At 38.3% G+C, this 22,015-nt stretch overlaps 2 protein-coding genes across 3 annotated transcripts; one reads left to right on the top strand and one right to left on the bottom strand.

Moving 5' to 3' along the window:
- The first annotated feature begins 1,640 nt into the window (after window positions 1–1,640).
- On the top strand, window positions 1,641–15,001 carry LOC131328031 (fatty acid amide hydrolase). Of its 2 annotated transcripts, XM_058361157.1 has the most exons (21): window positions 1,641–1,746; window positions 1,846–1,960; window positions 2,421–2,530; window positions 2,720–2,780; window positions 3,706–3,896; window positions 3,977–4,106; window positions 4,321–4,398; window positions 4,509–4,656; window positions 5,645–5,757; window positions 5,847–5,922; window positions 8,409–8,480; window positions 9,637–9,688; window positions 10,215–10,295; window positions 10,382–10,465; window positions 10,633–10,736; window positions 10,952–11,044; window positions 12,602–12,670; window positions 13,019–13,083; window positions 13,474–13,535; window positions 13,674–13,769; window positions 14,536–15,001. In XM_058361157.1, the coding sequence occupies exons 2-21, from the start codon at window positions 1,882–1,884 to the stop codon at window positions 14,596–14,598; spliced, it is 1,827 nt and encodes a 608-aa protein (XP_058217140.1). In that variant the 5' UTR covers window positions 1,641–1,746; window positions 1,846–1,881; the 3' UTR covers window positions 14,599–15,001. The 2 variants fall into 2 exon arrangements, with proteins under 2 accessions (XP_058217140.1, XP_058217141.1); XM_058361158.1 differs by lacking the exons at window positions 1,641–1,746; window positions 2,421–2,530 and having other exon boundaries at window positions 1,848–1,960.
- Window positions 15,002–15,205: 204 nt separating this feature from the next.
- On the bottom strand, window positions 15,206–20,835 carry LOC131328033 (phosphoglycerate mutase-like protein 1). The gene is made up of 10 exons (XM_058361163.1): window positions 20,566–20,835; window positions 19,020–19,087; window positions 18,761–18,868; window positions 18,539–18,618; window positions 18,263–18,425; window positions 17,840–17,914; window positions 17,658–17,746; window positions 16,395–16,514; window positions 15,745–15,789; window positions 15,206–15,655 (listed from the first exon to the last, which is right to left on the bottom strand). Exons 2-10 carry the CDS (start codon window positions 19,077–19,079, stop codon window positions 15,538–15,540), a joined length of 858 nt encoding a protein of 285 aa, XP_058217146.1. The 5' UTR covers window positions 19,080–19,087; window positions 20,566–20,835; the 3' UTR covers window positions 15,206–15,537.
- Between the last annotated feature and the right edge of the window lie 1,180 nt (window positions 20,836–22,015).

Raw genomic sequence — 22,015 nt, 5'->3', positions numbered from 1 at the left:
AAATATAAATTTTGGGGTGTCATCATTAAAATTGGAGTGCCAAAATCAATTCTCATGTCTTGTTCTTTTTGCTATTTGAAAAGAATTTTTCAAAAAATTCCCCCTAGATTCTTTCTACTTTCAACATTTCTCTCTCCACTTATTACCCCTACTATTTTTCAAAATACTTTTCAAAACACAAACCAAACACAGCAGGATTTATAACCATAAACAAACAAGAACCCGTTTATACGTACCGACAAAATGGATACCGATGGGGTACTGACAGGCATGTGGGGTAGACCTAAGTAACAGGTCGTGTCGGGTCATGTTCATGTCGTGTTAGTCGGGTTCGTGTCACAAATCACCCAATCCGAACCCGACCCATTTAAAAATTCTTGTTTCTCGAGTCATGTCATTTTCGTGTTTCATGTCAGAAATGCTCAACCCTAACCCGTTAACTTTGTGTCCGGTTCATGCCGTGTTATCGTGTCTGTTGTCCAAATCTATATAGAATTACAGATATACCATATATTATATATATGTTCATGTTAATAGGTGATACAAATTAGTAACCGTGTTGGTCGTGTCAATTTTTGTGTTTCGCATGTTCAACCCGAACCCGACCCATATATAAATCGTGTTCTCGAGTCGTGTCATTTTTCGTGTTTCGTGTCAGAAATGTTCAACTCTAACCCGCTAACTTCGTGTCCGGTTCGTGTCATGTTATCGTGTTTCGTGTCCGTTGCCCAGCTCTAATGTGGGGCTCACTCTAAATCCCACCTGGATGATCCGAGTCGTTCAATAATTTATTTTAAAAAAATTTGAGTGGGCCCACAAATAACAGAAATCCTAGCCGTACCGACCAATTTCAAACCGAAACCGTACCGACGGCCGCTCCGGGCTGTCTCCGGCCACCGGACGGCCGATCCGAGCCGTTCAAAAATTCTAAAAAAAAAAACCGAGTGGCCCTACGCGGGAATAAACGGCATCCGATGTGTGTAGGGTGGTTAGATCGAGTACCCTATTTTTCGTGTATACTCGTGTATATATGTATACGCGAAAAATAGGGTACTCGATCTAACCACCCTACACATATCGGATGCCGTTTATTCTCGCGTAGGGCCACTCGGTTTATTTTTTTAGAATTTTTGAACGGCTTGGATCGGCCGTCCGGTGGCCGGAGACAGCCCGGAGCGGCCGTCGGTACGGTTTCGGTTTGAAATTGGTCGGTACGGCTAGCATTGAATTCCCACCGAAAAAGGTCAACTTTATGGTTGTTCACCGAGCCCTGCTATGGTACATCATTTGGTATGCACCAAATGTACACTTTGTTTCGTTAGACTTATTTTGGGATTCTATTCAAATGATCAAAGCCATTCAATTTTTTTTAAATATTTTTTAAGAGTTCTCTAAGATAAATCAGATCAGTCGTACATCTGTAAGGGGCTTGATCGAATCTTTGCTCAATTTCCTGTAACAAATTTGACGTAAAATCAATCAAGCTTTTTACCTATACTCGATCGAGTTGATTTTTTTATGATGGTCCTTAAAAAGATGTTTTAATCAAATATAACAACTCCAATCATATGTGTGTGAGTCTCACGAAACAACTCCCATGTGCATTTGGTGGTTCACTTCACCCCCTGCTTTCGTGTAACTTGAGAAACCAACAATACATTATGACCTCGCCATAAATTCAACCATCCTCATCAGTCATCAGCCTGGAGGGAAAAACCTCTCTCTCTCTCTCTCTCTCTCTCTGAGGTATGTTTCTACTACTTTCTAGACCAGGCCCTGATTACAAGGTGAATTTGGAAGTTGAATTAACTTTGATAAAACATAATTCTGATGCATTTCTAGCAGTGTACGATCCGATCAACATTGGAATTTTGCTGAAGGATGGGGAAGAAGCGTGTTATGGTGCCAGCGAACGAAGTCGACTTGACTGCCGTGAAATACGAGCCTGAAACTATCCAAGGTGTTTATTCTCTAATTTCAGTTTTAATTATCGTTTTCGCGTTCATTTTGTGGTTCGTGTATCGCTGTTTAAACAAACCAATCGCTCGACATAAGCGAATTTTATAGGACTAGATCGTTGAATTTTGCACCAATGCTTGAAGTTAGTTTCTTTCATGTAAGAGAAAAGGGGAAAATGATGAGCCCAAGGAGTTGGCCGGGTGGTCTTGTCTTGGCCCGAGTCTTAAGGGGTTTGCTCCCACCTAAGATCTCAATTTCGATTCCCCTAGCCAGCAACTCTTGAGGCCACATCATCCCCACGGGCAAGCGTGTGAAAAGGCTATGAGAGGGGTTGTAGGGATTAATATGAGGAGCGTGCAAGTTGGCCCGGGACACCCTGTATTAGCAATAAATAAATAAATAAGAGGAAAATGATTAGATTTGTAATCTGTTATGTTGAGTTGAATCGTGGTGAATTGCAGCTCCACATTTGACCGGAACTTCGCTGAAGGTGTTTGTTAATGTAGTTGAAGCCCCATTGATCGGTTCTATGATCACAACTTCCTTGAAGAAGAAGAATAACATCATTGAGGTCTGATAATGTTTTTTCACTTTTTTCTACCACACGTGTGCGTACAGTTAGGTGTTTAAATTGCGAGTTGACTTGGTGTTTGCGTTCTTTATTCTGGTGAATCATTCATTTGGTGTCACCAGTTGTGAACTTGTGGCGGTAAAAGAAAGAGATTAGACACTAATTGCGAAAAATTTGGGTAATTGACAGATGTTGCAGAATACTGTGATACCAGAAGCACCGATGTTTAAACCTGTGTTTCCTCCTCAAGGTTTGTTCTTAGTATTGCTATTTTTCTGTTTATTTTTTGTAAGCTTCGGTGGAATGAGAGTCTGATTGCTAGGAATCAAATATGTAGTATTCTAATGCTGAAGAGAAACCCATGTTTGAGTTCATTTGGGAATCTTATGGCGGGAATGTACTTTAAGGAAATTTACTAGAGTTCAACATCTACTTTTCTTAGGCATTTAGGTTGGAATTTAAGATGTCCACGGGTATGATGAGGATTAGATTCCTACGTAGTTTGAAAATGTGATTGCGGGTAGAAATTAGAAAGGTACCAGGAATTACTTTTCTATTCCTGTATGTTCTCATGGCTCCTCGAGATTCCTGCCAACCAAGCTGAACCTATATGGAAAACTCGTTTTGAGTGTTGCTAACGTTGTTTGTACGACTAGAGCTCCATGTTTACTCACCTTAGTGGAAGAATGTTGGGGCTTTGGTTAGCATACATTAAAATTACTTGTGAGCAAATTACTGTCATTTTTAACCTGTCCGGTTCATTTCTCTCACTCTCTGACAAAAAAATTATCCCCAATCACTGGTGAGCAATTAGATTGAGAAGACGGGTTGCATAGGCAGACATAATGCAATCGCGTTTGTCTAACTCTTTCTAATTCGGCAGAGATAATAGTGTATTCTCAACTTCAAAGATTTGGGAAATAGGGAATCTTCCTTAAAAGAGCTTTAGAGCATTTTGGTTTAGGCCAATGGTACTTTCTGCTCTTATCCATTTCAGACTTTGGCAATAGCTTGGGTCCAATTTCATGTGAAGGCATAGAAGTGATGGATAGCATAGAAATATTTGACAAATGCATTGTAAAATTGAGAGAGGAAAGATAATAATTAAACCTTGTGGAAAATAAGATGCTGGTCACCATACATGGTATTTACCATGTTTGCGTAAATGTGATTAGATGCAGAGCCTTGTGTTGTTGGTTTGGAAGAAGATGGAAAACCTGAAGATCGAGTTGATTTAGCCTTGAAGTGTCTGCCACACTTTGATGCTGCTTCCAATTGGACGGGTGATTCACCTACATCTTTCCGCTACTGGAAGATACGTGATTATGCATATGCTTACCGGTCTAAGTTGGCCACCCCATCAATGGTATCTTTGTAGCCGTTGATATTTTTTCTTTATCACTTCTCAACTATTGTGAAGAAGACCGACCCACTGTCAGCGTCTAGGTTGCAGAACGCTTCATCTCAGCCATGGAAGAGTTCAGCAGTAAGAAGCCTCCAGCACCACTATTGATTTCTTTTGATGCTGAGGAGGTAAGAAAGCAAGCTGCATCGTCCACAGAACGGTTTGAGGAAGGTATCTTTGATTTTGGACGTGAATTTATAATGTAGCAAAGAAAAGCCAAACAAAACAAAGTTTGTGAATATGTATTCGTCTTATTGTTGGTACTTGGTAGCAGTTCCATTACCTGCTAAATGGGCATTGTATTTATGATTGATGCCATTGTGTACGAGAGTGAAAGTTTGCCTAAATTTTGTTGTCAATTCCCCGATGTTTGTGGATTTTCCAGGAAACCCATTGTCAATCTTGGATGGAATTTTTGTGGCGATCAAGGATGATATAGACTGCTATCCCCATCCATCAAAGGGTAATTTTTTTTCCTGTTTATAAGAAGATGTAAAATATTTCTGCACTTCCATTCCTGTATATTTTTCTTAATCAATCAACTAATTTATCTCAGTTTTATATGAAAAATAGGTGCAACAACATGGTATCATGAGGTGCGCCCTGTTAAAAAGGATGCAGTTAGTGTATCAAGGTTACGTGGCTGTGGTGTGATTTTAGTTGGAAAGGCAAATATGCATGAACTGGGCCTGGGAACGACTGGAAATAATTCTAACTACGGGTAAACAAAGAGATGAGTATAATATCATCGTTCACATGCATGCATGACCAGATGATTGTTGATATAGATGAATCGAGAAACAATCCCAGTAGACCTGTCTGTGGATGATGGATTACGTATGAATCAACACCTGGTTTCTGGATGTTGGTGCATCTCACATGAAATAGGAGCTTACTTGTCACATTGCTTAGCTGTAATTGCTTATCAATTTCAAAGCATGATTTTTTTTTGTTCACCTTTTTGTTTAATCTTCCATTCCACTTTTTGTATATTGATTCTTCTATCTCTCCCATTATTGTCTCGTGAGGAAGAAAGAAATTATTTGCTGATTTCAATGCATGAGAACTAATTACGTAGATGCCTCTCAACATTGACTTTTGCCTCACAAACTCTGATATATATTTGAAATCTAGCGTTAGGACCTGCTGCCTGGTAGCACAATTAGATTTACTAAGGCTACTTCATATGTGACTTAATCTTGCACTTTATTCTCTGCTATTTAGGCTTTTAGAATTCTGTCTGATAAAAAAAGTCTTTGGAGTACTCATAGAGACATAGCATTGGTGCTTCATGCACCGAACATATCACATTATTTTGAGTGGATAAACCTCTCTACCACCTTCTGCTAGCATGGTACTCGATGGAGATTACCAATATAGTGCTTCCAAATCAATCTGTATTATAATGTGCTGATAGATTGCAACCTCGTTAGCCATTAGTCATATTTTTTAATTGATATTTAGACGAAATGGCATGATCTTTCTTATCTCTCTCATCGGAATGCTGATTGGGCTTAGGTCACTTTTCATTTTTTCAGTCCAATGTTTGTACTGATAAGTCAATAACTGTCTTCATTCCTGCTTACTTCATGCATCAATTTAATGGATCTGGCTATTTTATCCATTCACCTTTTATTACATTCTTTCCATCCCCAGCACTTTTCCATCATATGCGAATGACTTCCTTTTAAATCTTTTTGCAATCACAGAACAACACGGAACCCACATTCTCTAGACCGGTATACAGGTGGATCTTCCTCAGGCCCAGCAGCAATTGTAGCTTCTGGACTTTGTTCAGCTGCTCTAGGAACAGACGGTGGAGGTTGAACAATCAATCATGCCTGCTTCAACTCATTCTCTATAATTTTCAACTACACCTAAATATGATGCTTTATTAATGCAACATGACAGGTTCAGTTCGTATTCCTTCTTCCCTTTGTGGTGTAGTAGGCCTGAAGACAACATACGGGCGGACCGACATGAAAGGGTAAATTCTTGAATGTTGAATTTGTTTGAACTCAATTCTCATAAATTACCATTTTCAGTCTTACTGTGCTGTTCTCTGTATAAGGTTACTCATGTTAATGGATAAGAACAGCAATAATCCGTGGTTTGTATGGTCTACATCCTTCCCTCTGGCACCCAATCTTCTGTGTTTTGACGAGCTATATTGATTTATATGTTTACACATGCCTATACATACAGATACAATTATCTTTATGTTGAAATTTTCTTCTCTTTTACTCCTGGTAGTGTTACCCTTGCTATGCACGTCGAATTCTTCCAATAAAGAGAATATTGCTCTTGATAAGTGGTTATTGGATTGCTACCTTTTCAAAACTAACCCTTGCGAATGGCTTTGCTTGACTATGCTATGGAATAATGTTTGTGGGTAATTAGAATGGACAACTTTTTTGATAATTTTATGCCTACATGAGAGATTATTATTGCTTTGAAGGAACGAGGAGTGGGAGGAGTCACATTGGTTTAGTCGGGGGAAGGACTTGGACCGTTAGCATAGGTTTTGATGACACAGTGGAGAGGATGTGTCTGCATTGGACCGGTTTATGCACTATTTCTGATAGAAGCTTTAGAGCCCAGATTGTATCAATTCTGTAGTTCTATTTTGTTTTCCTGGTGAATTCACTTGCTGAATTGGGATGGGGCCTTGTGTAACAATTAATTTAATCACAATGACAGCTGCAAAAATAGAAACTAAAAGGAAAAGACAAAATAATTTTTTGTTAAAAGGTAGGGCAGTGTATACTACATAGACATGTGCGGTAAATCCAATAAACAAATTTACTCAAAATTGCTAGAGCACAAACAAAATTGTGGATGTCATTCCAAGGAGATCAGTTTGTGAAAGTGTGAATCCCATAAAAAACCAATTCTCTAATCTCTATTCATCTTTAGTGGACAACAAATTGAAAACATGAGAGTACAAAGATATATGTAATCTCCAAGGTAGCCCAAGCAACTGCAACGTAATTGCACGCTTCGAACCAAGGGAAAAGAAATATAACTAAACTGTCTAATTTGTGCACACTTCGAACCAAGGGAAAAGAAATGTGGAGTGATTCCATCGAACAATTTGTGTGCATTATGTCCACAATTTAGGTTTTTTTAAGGGATATCAGCTTGATGTAGATAGATGTTGATATCCATTAGAAAGCAAAGATATAAGTTGCCAAAGTTTCCACTGAGGTAGATGTTTACAATCTATGAAGATGGGAGAGGTTGAACTTACTATGCAAATAGTGTTGGCAGCTGAAACTTTGGCAGTCCAAAGAGGTTTCTTGTATCAATGAGAACTGGATGAAGGGCTAGACATGAAGATGGCTGAATACTGATACTGGATCCATTTTTTATGAAAGTTGCCAGGACAGGGTATTAGTGAAGAAGGATTATTGTGAACAAGAAGAATTAGTCCCGATACGCACATGGCCCATGGGGGGATACCACGTGATGGTGAGCGGAATAACCGAGCATATAGACTGCTCGGCGGCACCACGTAAGGATGTATTGAGGTTTTGCCGAATTGGTAGTTCAGACATAGCTTATACCCAACAGAGGGCAAACCCTAGCAAGGCCGCCCTAATCGGTAAGGTGGTGGAATCATTTTGGAATGTTCTAGAAGGGAAGCTCTGTGATAGGCAGGTGCCCAGTTAATAAGAGGTAGAGAGAGTTTCCATATGGAGAGAAATTCCATATGAGCTAGGTTTCCTAACGAGAGAGGAATCCTAGGCAAAGAAGGAAGCTTGGAGAACAAGTCAGCTTAATCTATAAATAAGAGGTAACACTTACTGAGAGGGGTACGCTGTGATTTGTGATCATACGCATTTTGGGAATCAAAATGTAGATGAACATCTTCCCCTTTAATAAGAAGTATAGAGGAGATAAAGGCATGCATCATATGCTCTTGGAGTGGGCACTTTTCTTGTCTTTATCTTTGAAGAGAACATCTAAATGCCCCTAAAAAGTAAGTATATCAGCTGAAAATCCTCATTTCACCAGCTCAAAACTTGTTACTTGCACACGATTAATTTATATGGGTATCTATTTGAACAGAATTAAGTGGAAAGAAAACAAATATCTGGTTTAGTGCCCATTGAATTTAGGTGCCAATCAGAACCCCTCATTGTTCTGAGATTTTGTTAACTGGGCTATTGATACATTTGATCACAATTTATCTTCGCATGAGTTGGCTACCTTTTGAAACATATATCTTCATAATGAATATATGCTGAGTTACATAATCAGTGTAATTAGTTGACATGTGTCACATCAAAAATGTAACAATAAGTTATACGGTCATACAGACTCAATGATTACAACTAAAGAAATAGATTTTGTCCTATGGATTCACATTTATATTTCTTTATAGCAGAAATTTTCGATGTTGAAGATGTTACAACTGATAGGCTGGTCATGCTCCGTTTTCCCTGCTAACCGTAGATGTCTACTCTTCAGGTCATTATGTGATGCGGGGACTGTGGAAATTATAGGACCAATTGCATCAAACGTGGAGGATGTGATGCTTGTGTAAGTGATTCTTGGACATTTAAGAATATTTGATTACTCATCCTTTGAACTACCTCTCTTATGTATTAATGTGCTTAATCCGTTGGCCATAGTTGGATAGATTGTCTTAAGAGTTTATTCATATCTTTGTTGCTAGTGTAAGATATTCAGTCTTTGTCTATCACTATTTGGATTAGTATATATTTTTTATCTTCCATGCTTGGCTATTGCATTAGGATCACTGTTCTTCAGATGCCTTACGCATTTGTGAAACCGAATGCCTACTAGGGATCCATTTCTATCAAAGTTATATCACTTATTTCCTTTATGCCTCTTGATTCAAGTGCTTAGTGGTTACCTCCTAGTCCTAGTCTACTGATTTGCAGTAGTGTCTCCCACAAGTGGCAGCGGTAAAAATATGTCCCATCCTTAATACTGGCCTACAAGATAGGGTGTTGAAGGGCTTTTTTCCTGCTCTTGGCAGGCATGCATAAGATAAGGCACCTTTAAGCAATGCCCAAAGGGCATCCTAGCGAATTTCCTATGGACCTGCTTCCATATTAGGGGTGTTTATTTTGTTGGGCATCCAATTTATTTGAGCAGCCTCCATGGGGTTGAATCATGTACAGGCTGCTGGTTTTTTGACATTTGACACTGTTAATGTTAAGATTTATTTTCTTTTTTGAAAATCAAGATTCTTTCTCTTTGGTTCTTTGTTCATTGTGAAGTTCAAATATTCCTCAAAACTCTTTTTGGGTGATTTAAACCCGTTTCCCTTATATTTTTTACATACAACTTCATGCCTTTAGGTGTTTTGCTTCCACTAAACTTTTTGACCCTAAATATTTTTCTTCCCTCCATTTTGTCTACTTGTTAAGTGCAAACTCCTTTTAGTTTAGTGGAAACAACTTGTCTACTTGTTAAGTGCAAAAAGTTGTCTCGGATTGGGCAGACGATTGTTCTTTGAACATGATGCTGTTTCCTTGCTCCTATTAGTTACAACTTCAAGATTAATGAAATTTTTTTGCCGTTAAAAAAAAAATGTGCTAAAAGTAGTCCACACCTTTTAGTGTAGTGGAAACTACTCCTAAACTCTTGATGTTGAAGGGAATAACTATCAGCTAGTAGAACTGTAGAAGCTTTATACACCCTTGATTTGTTCCTTTTTATTCCTCAGGTATGCGGCAATTCTGGGCTCCTCTCCTTGTGATAGGATCAGCTTAAAACCGGTAACTACAGCAATATTACTTTCTGGCTGAATGAATTTTTTTTGATATTCCCTGGTAAGACCTAGCTGTTCTGTCATGGACAGCAACTAAGTAGCTGAACCTGCTGGTGCTGGGTCTATAGATGGACAATGTGAAATGATATTATCTCCATTAGCGATGTTGCAAAAAAATTACAAAATTTAGTGAATATTCTCTATGTATAAGGTGGGGAATCCCGAGTTGAATCTTGCAAAGAAATTCTGAAAGGTGACAATCTGAATTGCCCAGTGTATGTAAGGTGACAAGCTGGGGAATTCTGAAAGGTGACAAGCTGGGGAATTCCGACATAAATCTTGCAAAGAAATTCTAAAAGGTGACAATCGGAATTCTCCTGCCGGTCCGGCTTTGGAAAGTAACTAATTCTATTTGCAGATTGTCAGTCTGGAGCCTTTGTTCTTTCTTTTTTTTTTTGGATAACTTGTCACTTTACCCTTCTTCTTCTTCATCTTCTTGTTTGATATCATGTCACTTAACACATTCTTTGTAGGCCCCCCCATGTTTGCCAAATTTATCATCGCATGAGAGTTCAAATGCTCTGGGATTGCTGAGATTGGGAAAGTATACAGAGGTGATAAAGAGTTTCCATTTACTGCAGCTCTCTCAAGTTATCAGTTTTTGGTATCATGTTACATGGATGTGGATTTTCTTCTGCAGTGGTTTAATGATGTATTCTCAACTGATATTTCTGAAACCTGTGGCAAAATTCTTAATATGCTAGTGGAAAAGCATGGATGCGAAGTAAGTCCATAACCCTTATTATGAGCTTGTATTACCATTATTTTTATCCATGCTCCTAATTCATATGATATAGAGGAAATAACGGCATCAGTATCAGTACTTGGACTAAAACTTATCTATGTTGACTCTCCTCTCAATTTAACTGATTTCATGTTCCACTGCTCAAGACCATAGAGATTGTAATACCCGAGCTGCCTGAAATGCGTGTGGCACATATCATTTCAATTGGTTCTGAATCCTTGTGCGCGTTGACTCCTCACTGTGAAGATGGGTAAAGTGTCTTTACTTGTTCGGAGGTTGCATTATTTGCTTGTATGGTAGATTTTCCCGCAATCTTTTTTTGCTCCGTTCTTAAAGGGGAATAGCCTTTTTTCTGTAAGACTCCAGCACTGTGCAAAGCCTGTCAACATTTTTGGCCAACTTTGTAGTGTTCTTTAACATTATATCAACTTGGATTATGGAGCTTGCTGTTCCTTTTTTGTATAGGAAAGACGGGAAACTTACTTACGACACTCGCACTAATCTGGCCCTTTTCCGGTCATTCACAGCTTCAGACTATGTTGCTGCCCAGCGTCTCAGGTGAGGATTTTTTTTTTTTTTTTTTGCGAATGGAGTATTACCTAGATAGTATAAATGGTCATGATAGCAAAATTGGAACTTCTGATGCTTTTTCTTGGTGCAAAGTTTCTTGTTGCTATTCTGTCGCTTCATTCCCATGTCTATGTTAGTGTGCGGAGTCCATATAAAAAAAAAAAAATTGCATTGTTTGCTGGAATAAAAGGCAAAGTAAGGAAGGTGGAATATCTAAAGATTCATTTGGAGAGACACTTTTTGTTTCATCCCCTGCATATTACGATTGCTTGGTCTAAGTAACATATCAAGCTAGGGTATAGTCTTTTATCAGTGTTTTGGTTGTTTTGTCAGTTAGTTATGAGAAATAGTTGTCTAAGCTGTGCATTTTCTTCTTTAAATGTAAAGCAATTAAAGCTAACATATTCGTGATCAAAACCAACTTTATAAATGTCAATTATTACGGTGAAGTTTTGGGCTCTCAAAGGCATGACGTCGTCGGTGTATTTTGCTGTATATTGATTTCCTTATGCCAATGTAAGTATGTTTTTTTATCTTTCGGGGTTGGTGGTTGCCATAGTCACGGATGAATTCGAGATTTCAATGTTCGATGTGATAAATATGTATGTAATGAAAAAGTTTGTGACAAATATGATATAATTTGGGGGCTGGGCTACCTCTATAATTTCAGAAATATTTTCAAACCATTTCCCATAATAACTGGACTTTTTGAAATTCAGGGTACACGATCGCACCTGCACATCGCCCAGTCCAGCCGCACGTTGTAAAAACACTTTTCATTATTGGCGCTCTCTACTTTCACTGACAATGGTCAAATTGATAGATCATTTCTCACCAGTATAAGCAGATGTGGTCACATATGTGTTGGTGCAGATAAATAAACATGAGAAAAGATTGTTTACAGTACGACTTTCGAAGTGACGTAGGATTTGAGCTCGGAAAGTCAGTGGATTTAATACTTGAGCTCATATCTTGCTATTACCTGACAGCATAGATCTAACGTATAGTTCTTGAGAAGAGAAATTGATGAAAATGAGACGTGGAAGTGTTTCAATTACCTGTAGAATTCATGTGCTATAACCATTCATACCATCACCACAGTGGACAATTTTCCTGGTCAGAACAGTTTGTGGATTCCAATGTTGATTTGATTTTAAATACTGCGGATATGTTGTCCTGTATTTTTGAACTGTTTCTTGTCTTAAACCGTATTGGTTGAAGCACCAAACATAAAAACTAGAAGTGATATCTCTCTTTGTCATGTCTTGTAGTTGATTCATCTTCAACCCTTTTGTCCTTTTTCCAAAAGGAACTAGAGGTTTTGGTCTCATACTAAATGCTGCTTACTACATAGTCAATTCTTGTTGGTTGTTTCACCTGTATATGCTCTACTTGATATTAACATTGTCTGTTAAAAGATTCATTTGAAAATATGGCATTTTGTCTAGAAACTTAATAATGGAAACATGGAAGATTAATGCAATATGATTTATTCCGTACTCCGCCTGTTTCGGTTCTTAATTTTTTTCTTCTAATTTTTCACAGACAAAGGATAATGTACCACCACATGGAGATCTTCAAGAAGGTTGATGTCATAGTGACCCCAACAACAGGGTATGAGAGCTCACCTGCTTAATATAGGACCTATACTTAAACCTGTCTTATTCCAGGTTTTGTTTGTTTCTTTTGGGTTTATAGCTTTATATAAGTATAGATCGAAAAAAAAAATCATCATGTAAGTAATGATAAAGAAAAAAGAAACTTTATATAGGTAATCTATGTTTTAGGTTTACCATCGTACTTTGGTTCTTCATTCTCATGTGCGTATAGAAACATGCATATACATGTCAATATTACGACCAATCATCTTTTCTTTCCTCTGTTAACTTTTGTTTTTATGATCACGCCTGAAAGTTGTAAAAGCAAATTATAAGTGAGAGGATGTGTTATATGTTTTTCCAGCATGACCGCGCCTATAATACCTCTTAGCGCTCTTAAATCTGGGGAGACAAATTTGCAGGTTTCAGGTAAGTCCATTATCCTTATCACCTTGCAAGCTTGAACGTCAATATCAGAATTAGAATTGCCTTCTACAATCAGTTTTGATTTAATATAAGCAAAAGAGGGAATTTCTATCTCACTTGGGACTTCTGCCTCCTTTTCCCTCTGTAATCCAGCACTAGTGTCAACTATCAACAAATGTGAGCTCTTGTATTGTACACTCCGAACTGTGGTGTAACTTTCCATTGTATTTCGAGAACAAATCAGAACCGTTAGTGTAAAATCATCTCAATTATCTTTGCGGGAATGCTCTTTTGTACTTGTGTGCTATACTTATGTCTCTAGTTATGTTGGGGTTTGTTGGTTTGCAGCTTTATTTTCTTGAAAATATTTATGTGCTAGTGGTCTTGTTTCAGGAAATCTCATGCGATTTATTACAGCAGCAAATCTTCTTGGTCTCCCAGCCATTTCTGTCCCTGTAAGTTACATGCATAGTTTGGTTTTCCTTTTTCCTTCTTGGTTATGTTACGTGGACTCAAGGATAGGGATGAAGTACCCTTGTTGAACAATGCTCTGGTTTGTTTCTCATTCTTTTATGGCACATTCCAATTTCCAGGTTGGGTATGATAAGCAAGGCCTGCCAATAGGTTTACAACTAATAGGTCCTCCATGGGGAGAAGCTTCAATCTTGCGTTTGGCTGCTGCTGTAGAGGTATCTGTAACTATATACCCACAAAATTACTCTCTCTCTCTCCGTGTACTTCTATGTGGACAATAACCTTCTGGTCCGGACTTCCTCTTGAATGGACTAATTGCAAAAAGAAAAGCTCATTAGTGCCCTCCCCCTGGAAGTTGGCTGGAGGGCACTCCAATACTTAGTCAATGCCCCTTCAAGACAGTAGACTTAGACGCTATGTACCTCTTTAGGAATAGTGTACTTTGTACATAATATTTAGATACTGACTTACTTCCCAAGCACCCCATGCCTGGCTAGTGCCCCTCTAACGGCCTTGTGGTCAGGAAGCCCGAAATGTCACGTAGTCATCCCTTAAGACATCATGCATGATGCCAGCCGACCTCGAGCTCAGCACTCTGCTCTTGGCGGAGCAATGCCACTGTAGTATCCAAGAGGCACCGAGCCCACTAAACAGCCCTAATGGACTGGGCATATGACACACAGTTCGACCCATCAACCGTCTATATTCCCCATGGCCCAGCATTTCATAGCAGGCTTCTTCCATTCGGCCTATCTTGGAAACACGGTAACAGGAGGGGCTGTGGGCTTGCTCCTTCGGCTACGGTGCATAACTGTTTTATTTGGCCCTCCACAAACAAGTATACACAATACGTATACATGTTTTATGGCAAAAAAAAATGAGTATACACATTTTGCTATGCTGGGGGAGAGTAGTATATCAAATCTATAACTGACCACCATGTAGTGCTAACAGAAAAATATGCTTTTTTGGCATTTGCAGGAACTCTCTGCTGATTCAAAGAAGAAGCCTCTTCAATTTTACGACACTTTAAAGGGGAACTAACAAATTGGAGTTCGTGCTTGTGTTCACTGCAATCTTGGTTATTTGCTTCAAAAGCTTTTGAATTCGAGCCTGCTCACGCTCTAGTTGCCGTAATATCGTGTTCCAATAAGGCATTTGGTTGCTGCAGTTGGACACAACTGTTTCTATATTTCATCACACTTCAAGAAAACAGCACCTTTGGCGCAAGCGCAATTTCTTAGTGTTGTATTTTGTTTTCAATCTTGACTTGACCCCGTAAACATGGGTGGAAAACAGATGCGCATCTTAACATCAGAAGTAATTGATGATTATATTAATCTATCAGGCGAATGGATGTCATGTAAATGTTATTAGCGCATTGCTTTGTAAAAGAGTTGCATCAAGAAAGGAAAAAGTTGGAAAATGATACAGTATGTTTGACAAACTGTTTTTAGGGAAGTATTTTGATATCATCCCAGTTTTAGGATACACATTTAAAGTTGTTTTGAGATAAATTTTTTTGATAGGCAAAACTTTTTGAGAAATTTGACAAATGGTACATCAAGTCGGGGGAGGGGAGGGGGAATTCAACCTGTTTCGCAATAAATTTGAGGAAATGTTTTCTCATCACATGATAAAATGAGAGAGATGAAAACCATGGTGTTTACAAATTTCTCATTGAATTTGTTTCCGAAACCACAAAAAACGAAAAGAACAAAAGTTTAAAAACAGGAGTACAGTAATATCATCATCTCTCCAGACTTAAGAGAATCACATTGCCACCGCCTTATGATAACCAGAAAGAGCAATCCTGAATCCCAAAAGCCTCGTTGTGAAATGCCTGTCGAATCTCTAAAATCTTGAGTCGCATATACTAACTTCAGTAGGAGTGTCGATCGCACGAATATACGAATATTGTCACGTCACATTTGGGATATTCAACTAAATGTAGCTGAAGATAATGATTCAGATGCTCTTTATCTATGTGGATCCAGAATCAGGCTCGACATTCTTCTCATCCGCGACTACACTAGGGACATCGGGCCCAGGAGGAATCTTTCCTGGATAGTTAGTTATCGTGGGATCTGATCCTGACATGCTGGAAGGAACAAGAAAAAGAAAAAATCTGGATCCTTAACTACCACAAGGAATTTCATAATTTAGCAGTAAACGAAATTGAAAGTTTACCTTCTGTCCACGATAATCATAGACCGAAGCTCACAATTTGCAAAACTGCATATACATGTCGCGTATTTCATTACGCAAAACACTTGCATAAGCTCATGCGAATGCCAAGCAAAAAAGAAAAAAGAAAGAGAAATAATGCTCGAAGACTTACTTTTTTTTATACTTTTTGTGTGTTGGAGTGAACAAAAACTAAAAGTGACTGCATTATCAAGAATACAAAATGCAAACCACCATAACTACCAAAACGAGACCATTGAGAATATGCAGATGCAGAATGGCATTTAATAGTTATAATCACTGGCTTACTGGCTTAGAGAGTATGAAAATTAGGCTTGACTGCGTTACTTAATACGAAGGTTGTGTTTCAAGAAAAGAGTTTCATTTTTTTCTCTCTCCCCTGGATAAAAATAACAATAATAATAATACTCAGTTTTAGATCCATAAGAAAGTAAACCAACTTAAAATAAGTCATTTCAGGGACAAACTTTGAATGAAATAGGTTTTTCTTACCATATACTCATCAACATCAGGTTTAACCATCCCGATGGAAAATTTTGTTGATCTTTTGCAAAGAAAACAGTGCAACTACTGAATCATGCCCACAAATAATCATAATCTCAGCTAAAGAATGTAGCTTCATAAACACTTACCCCATGCACATTTCTTTCTTAATAAAAGGGTGACAGTCATTGCCAAACGCATTTAGCGCGGGAACCAAGAATTCACTATGTGTAACAATTGCTATCTCCTTTTCTTTCCGTGTCCACAACCTGTATAGAGAGCAAAACAAATTGTCAAAGAACAAGTCTCAAGTTCCTATTACTTGCAAAACAGGAACATCAAGTTCTGACACAAAAGTTGCTGGTGAACAAACCAAAGGGGCTATCTGGTTTCACAAATTTGTTTCCATTGGAAGCAATTGCTCATTGAGTACATGCTGATGACGAGTTGAGACGAAATGGAGCTACATACAGATGTTCTCATGAAAGATGAGTTGAAAATATTGGTGAAGAAAAGGTTTTTAGGTTTTTTTCCCAATGAATGAGAATATGCTTCACTGACCCCACCATCAAAACATAGACCAACAATTATCAAAAAGTAACCCTCCACCTTCTACTCAAATTGTCAGTGTAAGGATCTTCTCATGAGCAGCACACTATACCGAGAACACCACCTTCGATGGAGCATGCCCACATGGGTACTCCAATCGCTTTCCAAGGGAAGCTAGAGATACACCAACAAAAAATGTGAGACGATTTCGCCTGAAAAATTCCAAACGAGGAAAGCCTCCACCACATCTCATCATCCCCAACCCTTGCAAACCATATGATCTTTCCATGAACACCAATTCATCCACCTTCCAGTCTTGCCCTCCCCTCAGAAACGCATGTCCCACAAAATCTGGCAACCGCTGCTGTGAAGATACTGATGAAATGAAGCATTCCAATTAACAGCAACTTGATAAGCCTACCGCAACTTCTCCCATGCACCACACATGATCCCAAGACTTAACCCTCCTCCAATCACCCACCACCATAAGCCAGTGATTCCCAGAAAACTCCAACCAGAGTGCCGAATGCAATAAAAAGGTAAAGAGTTAAGCTAAGATTACAACTGAAACAACAGAAAGGGTCATTTGTTCTCTATGTGGCGATAGACTACTATAAGAGCAGATTTTCAGCATCTTGTTCACATTTAGGCACCTGATGGCAATATAAGACTATTAGGTAACATAAGGTAATTCAACATGGAAACATGAAAGGATGGTTGGGATAACACTCTTGGATGCTTAAGTTTCATGCATCATTTCTTATTCTATTGGAGAACCAGTCAACCAGTAAGGTGTGTCAGTAGGGCACTGTTGTAACAAATACAAGGATCTACAAAGAACCAAAAAGTATGACGGTATTCACCAGTCCATGAACTTCATTCCCCTAGCTGCAAGTTCTTCCATTGTCTCTCTCTTGCTGTTTGTCCACAATATATCCTCGTCACTTTCTATCTAAACAATAATCAAAAGGTATGATTAACGTAGTAGGACCCGGTTTGAAAATGTTTGAGTCATACGAAATATTACTGAAAGCTGAGTGCTCACCTGTGAAAAATCAATAGCTGGAAAAAGGTACCGATAGTTACTGATGCTTCTCCTCCTATCACAAGGATGAACACCCTGCTACCAAAAGCAAATAAGAGAAGTTTGTTATTAGCTTTCTAAACTATGGAAAACATATATGGTATAATGCCTCTCTTGCATATAGCTTAAGAAGTTTGACTTGCTGCCCTACAACCTCAAGGGGTTTTCACAATCAGTCTTCGTGCAACTTTTACCAATCACCCCTGCTGGGTTCATCTTTGCCACTGAACAGAATATTTGGTCCTCAACGACATGAAAAGTCTCTTCCCAAGAGGGCAACATTTAAGATTTCTTTTCCTGATAGTAACTATTGCTGCACGAAAATCATAATATGTACAGTGCTCAAACATAGTAGTAAGACAAACAACAAATAACAAGACCTACAAAATGTTCTCGACAAAGTTCTACTGCAACGATAGGTGGGCAATCTAGACTTGAAATTGCAGGACGGTCACTATTTCCTGCATTTGCCACCATTAGTGGTACCAAATCAATCCTGTCTGTATAGCCTTCCCCACCAAATACTCCAACCGCTGTTTGCATTGTCCTGCAATGCCATGGTAAGTGATCAAAATCCTATACATGAATCTGAAGAGTATCCTGAATAAGAGATATCCAAAGGCCGTAGTAATGGCACTAAAGAAAGACTAGCATCAATACCTTAACAGAGGGGATGTGATCACTAAACCAATCCTCTCAAAAAGCCCACATGATCGAACATGCTTACGCAAATTATCAACCTGTTACAGTAGCAATAAAATTCTTCACATTAGGCTCAAAATTTTGCTCGGGATTAAATGTAAAATACTCTTGCAAATTTCTTTTTTATTTATTCATCCAAATGAGTCTGCAGAAACACATTAAAAATGATTTGGACTCGACCTGCTGCCAGCCCAGTGGGGTAAGCTGTGCGTCAAAATATTCCGGAGACATGTATGCTTTATAGTTCTTATCTCCTTCTACATTGTGAACTCCTTGTGCGTGCCTCACCTGGACGTATGGTTTAATTAGATGACAATGGCTTGGAAAGCATGAGTAAAACCCAGTAGGGATGGCGGTCTTGAATGCCCTTTAAACAAAAGACATTGAGCTTCTAATTAATGCTGCATAATAGGGAATGAAGAATGAATTTGACACCTACAAAGTGAAGCGTTTTGCAACGGTGCAGCGGATATATACTTGGACCTCCACCACAATCCATGCTTGAAACTGCAACAAGCAAAAAATAAGCCTAAAATAGAGTAAGAAATTGTAAAATGCACTTCAAAGTTCTGTAGGATATGTAAAACCAACTTACATGAAAAAGCTTCCAACTTCATAATCAATTTAAGGTTATAGAAAAATGCAAATAATACCATTAGCAAAAATGAAATCAGCTGCTGAAAACAAGAAAACTACGCAAGTGCTTTTCCGAACAATTGCATCAACCTCTAGGCACAGATGGATAACTTAACACCCTATGTTCCAGCTAATCATGTACTGAAGCACCTCTATTCATTCTGATCATCATACCTTGAATTGTAACGTCTAATGCCATCAACTTTTCCATATCACTAACCAAGCCTTTACAACTAGTATTAAACATTTCAAATTACGTTTTAAATCCACATCATAGAATGCCAACAAAAATGTCTTGTGAGGTTGGAAAGAAATTCCTCATTCATTAATCAAATGACCTTAAGTTGATAATTACGCTATCAAAGCAAAAGCTTCACCAATTTTGATTTTGTAGATGTAGGTAATGCTGTACTAGTTTCCTGCATAGATTTCAACCTGTACTAGCCTGAAATTTTTCAAATTTTTTTGAGTGAAAGTTCAAAACCAAACGATGATGGTCATATGCAGGGCCGACTCTACCTTAGATTGAGGGGCTTCAGAATATGCACTAAATTTGAATTTCATACATATAATTTTGCATTTTTTAAACATTGTCTGCATTAGATTGTTCGTATGAAGACAAATTAATTGAAAATCTACTTACATTTGTGAGTAAGTAGACAATATAACTCAGCGAAAGAAACTAAACCAAGCCCAATAATTTTCAACCAAAATAAATATCTTTAAGTTCATATAGTGTTGTATAGCAAAAAATTCTAAACATTTTTGTCACTGCTGAATCAAAATACTAGAGCTGCGCTTGGTCATATGACTTGTATAGATTACCTAGAATGCTGATATAAAAATGTGCATGGATCAACAGGTGAAAGTACATCACATTACTATGATAAAGTCAATATTGTGAGGAAACAGTTAATAATCAAAACAAACGCTTGTAAATTTGGACCCTAATCACAGAAAAAAGTACCAAATCAAATCATCCATAATGGCAATCCAAACTTCCCTAATCCATTTGACCTCTCGATTATCCAGTAGGAGATCTAGCATTACAATGCGCACCCGTCGTGGCATTCTAGTAGTCGGTTCGTTTTTGAAACTCAAAGAGTTACGGTGCTACCCCGCGAGACTTAACGTTTTCTAACGCGCGATTCGAGTGTCATCTCTGAGCCACGCAAGCAATCAAATCTCTAAAGCTGGCATTCGACAAACGCATATATAGATGAACACACGTATAGACACACATACGGAAGCAGAGTGTTGGTGTGCTAATAACTCAAAGTCAATCCCTGATAAACAAGACCAATTGTCGAAATTTGAGCGTTAACTTCTAAGCAGTAGTGTTTGCTTACCGGAGAGGGAGGATGAGCAACGAAGAGAGAGAGAGAGCAAGCGATTGGTGTGGTTGTAGTAGATTGGGAAGATAAGAAGAAGCTGGAATTGTCGTTGATCTGATCTTGAAGCCCAATAATGTCGACGACAAAGGGAATAAGTATGCTCTGCTCTGTCTTTACAATTCGATGTTACAAAAACACTTCCTTTATGGTTATTATAAACAAGTGACCCTCAACTCTCAATGGCCAATCAAACACGAGGGATACGAAAGTGGCGGAAGGAAGGTCAGCTCTCAAGGCCAATTATACGCAACGGAAGCGAACGTATCCATCAGAAGGCCTGATATCGTGCGAAAGAGGAGCCGCAATATGGCAGTCTGATGCGTATGATGCTATGTAGTACGTGTTTTGTGGAAAAGACAATGAGAAGAAAGAAAGAAAGAAATGAAATGATGGAAATGGAAGAAGAAGAAGAAGGTGGGTTCTGTTATTTCAAGAAAGGTCGCCCAATTCACAACAGCAGATGTTTATCTCTACGCAATTCACTACACAACTCTGACTGAATGCCTCTCTCTCTCCTCACTTCATCTCTCTCCTTCCCTCTCCCTCTCTTATAGCACAGCAATTCCTTACCATAACTGCGTAACCATTTCTCCCGCCAATCTACAATACAAGCCAACTACAATACCAGCTGATTACAAAACCAGCAAACAAAAACCAGCCATTTGAATCGTCACTTGCTGCCAATCATAGGCCGCCTCAATGCGCTACTATTTAAATCCAGCCATTTGAATCTGTCTTATTCTTGGTTGTAGAACTCATGAAGATGATTGGATTGAGACTTGAGTTGAGAGCGACTGTGCATCTATTATTCGTATTTTTTTATGTTTGTGGCGAATTTGAATGTTGCGTTATAATACAGCAACTCCAATGGGGAAAATGGCTATAGGCATTTGCCCCTTTTGCCACCAAAAATTACTTCATCCGTTTCTAAATAAATGTCTGGCACATAAAATTAGGTCTTACAAAAGATGTATATTTTTCATTAAGAAATTTAATTTTTTTTTCATAATCTAATAGAACTCATTGCTATCTAGTGATTTGTGAAAAAAAGTTAATTTTTTTAACAAAACAAATGCATCTTTTTTAAGAACTAGGTTTACGTGTCGTACACTTATTTAGGGACAAATGAAGTAGTTGGAAAGTAGTTCCTCCATCCTGATTTATTTGTTCAATTTTGAAAAATCCAACTTATTAAGGATTGATCGTAAAAGAATGTAGAAGAAGGGAGAAACCCCAAATTCCTGATGGGGCTTATAATTTAAAAAATATTCTTGATAGATTAGAACATGGCACAAGCTTGTTACCATTCCAGAGTTAAAAGGAGAAGTTAATATCTTAAAATCAGAAATAAAAATGTTGAATCTTTTCAATCTAAAGCTACTCATGAGCTTTTTAATGTTAGCTA

The sequence above is a fragment of the Rhododendron vialii genome, chromosome 5a (genome assembly GCF_030253575.1).
Source record: "Rhododendron vialii isolate Sample 1 chromosome 5a, ASM3025357v1".
In the NCBI taxonomy this organism is placed as follows: domain Eukaryota; kingdom Viridiplantae; phylum Streptophyta; class Magnoliopsida; order Ericales; family Ericaceae; genus Rhododendron; species Rhododendron vialii.
This window is presented reverse-complemented; position numbering and strand designations above follow the sequence as displayed.